General features: G+C 23.7%; 1 protein-coding gene across 1 annotated transcript in view; it reads right to left on the reverse strand.

Annotated features, from left to right (window-relative positions):
- LOC117172038 (angiotensin-converting enzyme) overlaps positions 1-9,912 on the reverse strand; it is a 242,259-nt gene that overhangs the window by 90,412 nt on the left and 141,935 nt on the right. The window contains exon 11 of the mRNA XM_033359768.1: positions 6,314-6,454. Within this exon, the coding sequence (XP_033215659.1) occupies positions 6,314-6,454 (141 nt within the window). The remainder of the gene's footprint in view (positions 1-6,313; positions 6,455-9,912) is intronic.

The raw sequence follows: 9,912 nt of genomic DNA on the forward strand, positions 1-9,912 counted from the left end.
ATTTAATTATTTTGTAGAAAATTAACTTTTTGTTTAAGATTTATATTTTAGTGTTGAAAAATAAACTGAAATATTTTCTGGGCGGAAGTTTATTTTAAAAAATGTATTTTTTTATTAACAATTCGCCTGGTTTAGTACAAACATCTTTCTTGGATAAAAATTCCACTATTTGGTAGAGAATTAAATTATTTTGTTAAAAATACATATTTTTTGTTAAAAAAATTAAACTTCTTCTACTTTGATGAAAAAAATCATATTTTTTCTTAGAAACTATTTTTTTGTTAAAAAATTCATATTCTGAACTTGAGAAATTAACTGAAATATTTTTTGCATGAACATTCAACTACAGTATTAAAAATTTGTTAGTCTTCTTTTAAATGAAAATTCGTCATTTTTAAGAGAAATTTTATATTTTTTGGATTAAATTTCAATTATTTGGCAGAGGATTAAACAATTTTCTTAAACAGTCATAATTTTTTGTTAAAAACTCGTCCTTTTGGATCAAAAATTCAATTTTTTTCGTATTTTTTTACATTTATCTTTTTGATTTAAAAATTCGTCTCTTATAGTTGAAATATAGTTTTTTTTTAAGAGTGCAACTTTTTCATTAACAAATTTTTTCTTGCTTGAGTATTCAACTATTTTGTTTAAAAATTTTTATTAAATGACTTTGTTAACAAATCATATTATTAAATTATTTATATTTTTCGTTGCAAATTTATCTCTTTGATTGGAAGCCTCACTATTTTTTTTAATAATCATGCTTAATTGATAATTTAACTACTTGGATAAAAAATAAACAACATTATTTGTTAAAAATTATTTTTTTTTATTGAAGGATTATATCTTGTTAAAATTTAACAGTTAAGTCGAAAAGCCTGTTTTTGTTTTACAATTATTTTTTTAACTCAAAATCGAACTTATCCATTTTTTAAAAACGAACTTTTTAAGTTAATGTTTTTTGGATCAAAGTGCATCAGTTTCGTGGAAACTAATTGTTTTGCTGCAAAGTCATATTTTAGTTTTAAAATTCAATTTTTGTAGAAAAAATTCATCTTTTGGCTTAAAGATTTAACAACTTATATCAAATTTGATTTCTTTCTTGAGTGAAAAATCTTTATTGGTTCATAATTCTTTTGGTTTTTAGGATTATTTTTTTTTTCATTAATTTCATCTTTATGTATTAAAATATTAACTATGACAATTTTTTGTTGGAAATTTATCTTTTTACATTGAAACTTCAACTATTATTTCCAAAATTTAATTATTTTTTTGAAAATTCAAGTATTTTGTTAAAAATTCATATTTTATAGTAGAAAGAAATTTTTTGTTAAAAATAAATTAATAAATTTGAAAATTATTGCAGTAAACTAAAAATTAAGTGCAGAAATATTGCCTGCAATATTTTTGTAAAATTAATTTATAAAAAAACAAAACAAAATGATAAGATTGCAGATACTGTTTTTCTTGGTAAAAAATTTAGAATTATCCGGCAGTTTTTAATTTTTTTGTATTTTGATTTTGAATATTTAGGAATATAAGGAAACTATTCTTAACATAATTATTGCAAATCTTATAAAAAATTGATTTTCAATTTCTGAATATGAAATTGAACTATTTTTCTTAATGAAAAATATAGATTGAATAAAAAAATTAAAAAATGGTATTTAGCATTGCTTGCTCTGGGTAACCATAAAGATATGTTTATTAACTCACTCTCACTTTAATGCAATTTTTTTTAGCGAAACCCCTCTTAAGTAATACGTTCCCACTAACTGCATCATTATTATAACAAATGATACATTTCCACTTGCAAAATTGATTTCACAATTCGTATTCAGTAAGAATAAAAAATGATCTCCATTCGCAAAATTTAAATTATGCTATTTTTCATCATTTTTTTTTTATTTAAATAAACAAAGAGCAGAAATCATACATTTTTAAATTATTATTTCCTTGTATATAAAATAATAACTTAATTGTTAATTGTTTTTCTTTCTTAGTATCTTTAAATCATATTATTGGTAATTATTAGTGATAAAAATTGGTTATTCGATATTATTTGTTTATTTTATCAATAAATTTTATTTAGAAAATGCATAGTTTAACCATTTTTAGACAGAAAGTAGTCTTTTTTATTATTGCTTAAAAATAATATTATTGGAGATGTTTTGTGATTTTCTAGAAAAATGAGTTTTTAAGTTGTCTATAAATGGCCGAACTATGCATTTATTTATAAAATAAACAAATAATATCGAACGAAAAGTCTTCATCGCTAAACATTATTGCTTAAAGAATTTAAAGATGATTAAAAAGAAAAACGATTAATTTTTTGTAATAAATGGCCAAACTATGTATTTGTTTATTAAATTTGTTTACCAAATAAATAACATCAAATGATTATTCATAACCTAACACTACCAATTATATAATTTGAAAGTGTTAAGAATAAAAATCAATTACTTTCTCTCTATAAATGGCCGAACTATGCATTTATTTATCAAATTTGTTTATAAAATTAACAAATAATACCGAATGACCAATCCTTAAAACTATTTACTACCACTGTGTTGATAAAATCAAGTAATTTTAAATTACAAATACACTTTGGAAGAAAACTCTTCACGATGTTGATATTTTGTCAATATAATTTGTTTATAACAATTAGACTCGATATCCTGTGAATGATTTATATTGTTTAGATACTTCGATATTTATTTTCATCGAGGATAGAATTTATTGAGTTGTTTATTTGAAGATAAAAAATAATAATGAAAAAATGTATCATTTTCGCTCATTGTTTATTTATATAAAAAAAAGATGAGAATAAAAATTGACAAAATCTAATTAACAGATGCTCTAGGGCAACTATTGCTGATCACTTCTGAAATTTTTTCTTGAGAATCGGTTAAAAATTGTCGGCTGCAGGCGATTTTGAATGGTAAATTTCCGATTCAGCTCGCGGTGCTCTTCCCTTAAGCTACTAAAGAGATCGAAGGATACTTTTTCAAGGAATCTATTTTATCATTAGAGAATAACAACAATTTATAATGTCTTTTCAGACTAGATGGAGCTTTGAATTAAATTACTTCTTTTTCAAATCAAAATAAAAATTATTTATTAAAAATTTGAATACGTTAAACCTGGAAAAATAATGCATTTTTTCTGATAAAGGATTAGACTTTTGATCTCTCCAGTAACTTAAGGGGAAATTACCCGACCGATAATCGAAAGTTCTGTAGTTCGATTCCACCGGAGCGCAGGAGAAGATCTTTTTTTAGATGAATTTTAATATAACAAAAAAAAAGGTTTTTAATTCTCTCTAGTAGCTTAAGGGAAAATCAATAGACCGGAAATCGGGAGTTCTCTGGTTCGATTCCTAGTACAGGCCACAAATATTCACCGATTTTGACAAAAAGAGTTGGAGAAAAGCTAATGAGATTTATAAAAACGTTGTTGAGCCTAATTTTTAAATAAGGCTTTTAATTCTTTTTATAAATAAATATGACGAAAAAAATTGCCAATTTTTATATTTGAAGTTCCCTAATCACTAATCGCTTAAGTTTCATAAAGTAACATTACTTAAGATATTACAATACAATATAATAAACAAAACAGTTTTTTGTTTAACAAATTATTTGTTAAAATAATTTTTTTACGATTTTCGATAATTTTACATTTTTTTAGGTTATATTGCAAGAAATTTGTATTAAAAAATATAATAATAAAGAAATTTCTTTTTTAGATTATTATTGTTAAGATAATAAACCAAATTAATAAACAAATGCATTAATTAGGAAGTTTTTGATAAAAAAATTCGTTTTTATCGATTTCATCTTTTTTAATCAGGAGCTTTATGAGCAATAAAAAAAATGTATAATTTTTTTAATAATAAGGTGATTTTTTTAAACAAACTAATTAAACAACTGCATTATTCAGGCATTTTTCGAAAGAAAAATTCGTTATTTTTTATGAAAACTTTTTTAAATAGGTACTTCATGATCATTTCAGAAAAATTCTTAATTTATTGATTAATTTTATGACTTTTTAAAACAATTTGAGCAAACAAATGCATGAATGGGGCATCTGTTGACGGAAAATATATATATTTTTCAATGTCAGAATTTTTTATTGGGATCTCCATAGTAAATTCAGCAGCTTTAATGATTAGCTGATAATTTTTTTAATGATTTAGAAAAAAAAATTATTCGGGCACCTGTGGACGGAAAATGCGTTTTTCCATGTTAGTTTTTTTAATGGGGAACTTCATTATACTTTCGGCAAAATTCTGTGGAGGGATTTTTTTATTTCAGTCTTTTAAATTAGGAAATAAATGATAATTTCATTAACTATCATATTTAGATTATAAATTGTGTGATTTTTTAAACAAATTTAATAAAAATATGTATTATTTGGGCATTAGTCAAAGAAATTTTTTTTTTCACTATCAGTCTTTTTAGCTTCAGTTTCTCCTTAATTTCATTCTTTCAATAAGACTGTGGCTTCAGCATAATGCATTTCTTTATTAATTTTTTTTTAGTATGGAATTTATCAACTAATTAAGAATTTTGCTGAAATTACCATGTCGTTCGGAATTGAAAAGATTCATTTGGAAATAAAAGAAATTTTTCTGGACGCAGCTGCCCGAATAATGCATTTTTTGCGAAACTCATTTTAGAAAATCAAAACATTTATTAACTTATCATAAATTTTTCTTAATTTATTATGAAGATCCCAATTGAACAGTATAAAATAAAAAAAAAGTTGATCAATAAATTATGAATTTTATTTTTGAAATTTTTATGAAGTTTCTAACTAAAAGGACTAGTAATGAAAAAAAAGAATTTTTTGCCGAAAAATGCGCGAATAAGGCATTTGTTTATTTATTTTTTTAAATCATAAGATTAATCAATAAATTATAAACATTTCTGAAGTTAGCATAAAGTTCCTAATTTAAAAAAATGACATTGAGAAAACCAATTATTCTTTTGAAAAATGGCTCATTATTGCATTTGTTTATAATATTAACAATAATAACCTCAAGAATAAATTTCTTCACCATTATATTTTTTTATCCAAATTTCTTGTAATATCACTTTATAAAAAGCGTAAACTTATAGAAGATTGTAAAAAATATTCTTTCAAAAAATGATTCGTTTATAAATTAAATTTTTTTTTATATAACATTGAAATATTTTCCACTAATTTTACTCTCTAAAACTCAGGTGATTTCAAATTCCCGGTTTTTTCTGGTCAAGTTTTTTCATTTTTCCGGTCAATTAAAAGCAACATATTAATATTTAACAAAACATTTATTTTAATTTATGACGTTTTTTTTAAACATCCTTTATTAGAAGAGAGCAAAAAATAGCAAAATAAATTAATTTTAAAACAAATATCTCAATCTTGCACTAAAAATTATCAATTTTTAAGAAAATATTGAATAATTAAATTTTTAGCTGAAATTATTAACTTTCGTCAAAAAGAAAAACGGATTTTCAAGAAAATAGTTCAATTTTCAACCTGATCAATGAATTTTTTAATTAAATGATGATTTCCCAGCGGAAACAGTCAAATTTTAATCCAAAAAGATTAGGTTTCAACTAAAGCAGTGAGTATTTAACTGAAATTGTCAAATTAAAAAAAAAATGAATTTTTACTAAAAAATACAAATTGTTAACAAAACCTGAAATAATAAAATTTCAAATTTAAAAAAATTTATGCTCAACTAAACAGATGAATTTTCAACTAATACTATTAAATATTCGATTGGAATAAATTAAATCTTCAATTTAAAAAATAACTTTAAACCAAAAAAAAGTAAATTAAAAAATTAGTTATTTTTCCAATGAAAGTGATGAATTTTTAACTAAAATAGTTGGATCTTGAATCAGAAAGATAAATTTCCAACTAAAATGATAAATCTTTAATTAAAATAGTTGAATATTTGACCAAATAGGTAAATTTTCAAACAAGAATATTAATTTCTACCCAAAAATATAAATTTTCAACTAAAGAAGAGTCTGCTTAAAAAATCAGGTTCGACAACTCTCTTAGAAATCTTATAAACTTTTTTAAAAAATTGTTGTCCAAATTGATCAATATTTGTAGGCTGTATGTTATTTTGAACCCAAAAAGTAATTTTTTCCCACGGACGGACAGACAGACGCACATCGCCAAAATTTGATTTTCGGATTCAAGGGGTCTCAAAACGTAGAGATCCGTTAAAAATTTTGGGGTGTAAATTTTCAAAAAAATATAAAAGTTTCTCGATAATAATTTATGAGAATGTAAAAAGGAATTAAAAACTCACCCTAATACTCTGCCTGCTTCGGTGCTTCTGTAAAAATCGCATCTGTGAAGAGGCTTTCTTGGATCATTTGGGAATCTTTGACCTGCTGCTTGGCAAAGGGACCGGTATATTTGGAACTGCAAAACCCCAGCTACAAAATTTCTGTAAATGAAAAATAAAATAGGGTCACTTATAGTATATTTTGCACCTAGGGAGAAAAAATTCTTTTCCAACAGGGTGCAAACGATATTTTTTCAACCAACTTGACGATTTCAGACATTTCTCTAAATACAGTGATGATTTAAACCCATATTGAATTTCGTATAAAGAAAGCAGGATTTAAGGTAATTTTAGGGGTAATTTATGGTAACTTACCATAAATTGCCCAAAATCCGATTTTAATTTTCTTGATAAATTTTTGGAAATTTATGCAATTTTTGCTTATTTGTGGTAACTTACCATAAATTCTCGAAACTTCAGTTGAAAAATGTCTATACATTTCCGGAAATTTATGGAAATATTCGGCCAATCTTGTTAATTTTACAGTTAAATATGGTCAATACCATAAAATAATCAAAATTAAATTTTTTTTTCTATAAATTTCCAAAAAGTTATGACATTTTTTTAAATTTTAATATTGCAGGTAATTTATGGTAATAGAAATAAATTACACAAAATTCAATTTTTAAAAGTCTAAGTTTACGGACATTTATGACATTTTTAAGAATCTATGGTAATATTACAGTTACTTCATCACAACTTATCAAAAATTGCCCAAAATTAAATTCAAAAATATCTATAAATGTCCGAAAATCTATGAAAATTTCGGTCATTTGTGGTAATTTTACAAGTAAATATGGTTACTTACCATAAACTACCCAAAATTAAATTTTTCAACATTTTTATACATTACCGAAAATTTATGCAATTTTTGGTAGTTTATAGTTACACACCATAAATTTCCCAAAATTCAATTTAGAATGTCTTTCAATTTTCAGAAATTTTTGTTCATTAATGTTAATTTTACAGGTTAATGTGGTGAATTACCATGAATAAACCAAAATTCAAATTAAAAAAATTAATTTCCGGGCATTTGTGACATTTTTTTGTAATTTATGGTATTATTACAGTTAATTTATGGTAATTTACCATAAATCGCCAAGAAATGAATTTCAAAATATTTATAAATTTTCGGAAATTATGGAAACTTTCGGTAATTTCTGGTAATTTTACAGGTAAATTTGGTAAATTACCATAAATTTCCCAAAACTCAATTTTGATCTGTTTCATTAATTTCCGGAAATTTATTCAATTTTTGCTCATTTGTAGTGAATTACCATAAATTCTTCAAAATTCAATTTTAAAATGCCTCAGTTTCCAGACAATTATAAAATTTTTGAGAACCTATAATAATATTAAAGTTACTTTATGGTAACTTACCAAAAATTGACCAAAATTAAATTTTGAAATATCTATAAATTTCCGGATATTTATGGAAATTTTCGGACATTTGTGGTAATTTTACAGGAAATGCTATAACTTACCATAAATTACCCGAAATTCCATTTTTTAACATTTTCATAAATTTTTGAAAAATTATTTACTTTTTGGTAGTTTATGGTAACACACTATAAATTTTCCAAAATTCAATTGAAAAAGACTATAAATTTCTGGAGATTTTCGGTCATAATGTTGATTTTACAGGTAAAAATGGTAAATTACAATAAATTAACCAAAATTCAATTTTTTTAAAACAAATCTCCGGAGATTTATGAAATTTTTTGTAATTTATTATAATATGACAGTTAATTTATGGTAACTTACCATAAATTGCCCAGAATGCAATTTTAAAATATCTATAATTTTTTGGAAAATAATGGAAATTTTATGTCATTTATGATAATTTTACAGGTGAGTATGGTAATTTACCATAAATTTACCAAAATTTAATATTTTTAAAATAAATGTCCGGACATTTATAAAATTGTTAGCGATTTGTTATAATGTTACAGGTAATTAATGGTAACTAACCATAAAATGCCCAAAATTCAATAAAACATATCTATAAATTTCAGATAATTTATGCGACTTTCCGTTCATTTACGTGAATTTTACAGGTAAATATGGTAAATTACAATAAATTATAAAAATTTAATTAATTTTTTTTTGGATAAATTTCCGGCAATTTATCAAATTTTCGGTTAACTTTGGTAAATTACCGTAAACTGCCCAAAATTTTATAGGAAAAAGTCGATAAATTTCTGCAAATTTTCGGTCATTAATTGTAATTCTGCGGATAAATATGTTAAATTAGCATAAATTACCTATAATTCAATTTTAAATTTCTTATAAACTTCCGCAAATTTATTAAATTTTTTGGTAAATGATAGTAATATTACAAGAAATTTGTGGAAACTGAACATAAATTACATACAAATTCAATTAAAAAATGTCAGTAAATTTCGAGGAAATTTTCGACAATTTTTGGTAATTTGCAGGAATTTGACCATTTGCATTTGGTAAGTTTCCATAAATAACCATAAAATTGTATTATCTGCAACAAAAATTTCCTTGCAGTTTTTACGGTGAGTAGGCTGATTATCGTAAAATGCGAGCTCATAGATGCATAATTTTCATTATTCACCTCTAGCGTCATTTTGCACTTCCTAGGGAGCAAAATGTGCTTTCCACTACCTAGGGAGAGAAATGTACTTTTTACTACCTAAAGAGTGAAATGTACTTTTTACATCCAAGGGAGTGAAATACACCTTTTACTCCGTGTGGAGTGGAATACACTTTTTACTCCGTGTGGAGTGAAATACACTTTTACAACATAGAGAGTGAAATACACTCTTTACTCCCTATGGAGTAAAATATAGTTCTTTACTCTATATGGAGTGAAATACACTTTTTACTCCTTAGGGAGTAATCAAATTATATCATCTATCATTAAAATTATACGAAAATTATTAGCGCATTAGTCTGACTTTAAAAAACATTTTTCACGTAATTACAAATCAAAGCATAAAACTCGTGAAAATATATAGAAATATGAACTTTTCTTATATAATTTATTTATTCATAATTTTCATAGATGAACGCATAATTTTTAATTCCAACTTTGTACTCATATATATTAATAATATTACGGATATCTCGCAGAAGTATTTTTTTAATCCACTTTTCTCTCTTTTATAATACTGAGAAAGAAGTATTAGGAAACCGTAACAAAATATTTTTGAGAATTTCATTTTTGAAATTTCCTGATTTTTTCTTGATTAACTTTTCATTTTTCTTGATTATTAATATTAAATACCAGCATTTGTATCTTTTGATACTTTCAAGATAGAATTTTGTATCAACGAAGTAAAACAGTATTTCAGATAGAAAATTTAAATTTTCAAATTTATTAATTTACTTTATGCGAAAAAATGTTCTTTCTACTATGAAGGATAGCTTTTTAAAAAAATACTTGAATTGTCAACAAAATAATTACATTTTTAACATAATAGCTGAGTTTTATACCTAAAAAGCTGAATTTCTGACAAAAACTGTCATAGTTTTTATTTCAATCAAAATTCAATTTCAATTTTTCAAAAATTGCAATTTTATATATATAT

Source organism: Belonocnema kinseyi, chromosome 4 (assembly GCF_010883055.1).
Source record: "Belonocnema kinseyi isolate 2016_QV_RU_SX_M_011 chromosome 4, B_treatae_v1, whole genome shotgun sequence".
NCBI classification, from domain to species: Eukaryota; Metazoa; Arthropoda; class Insecta; order Hymenoptera; family Cynipidae; genus Belonocnema; species Belonocnema kinseyi.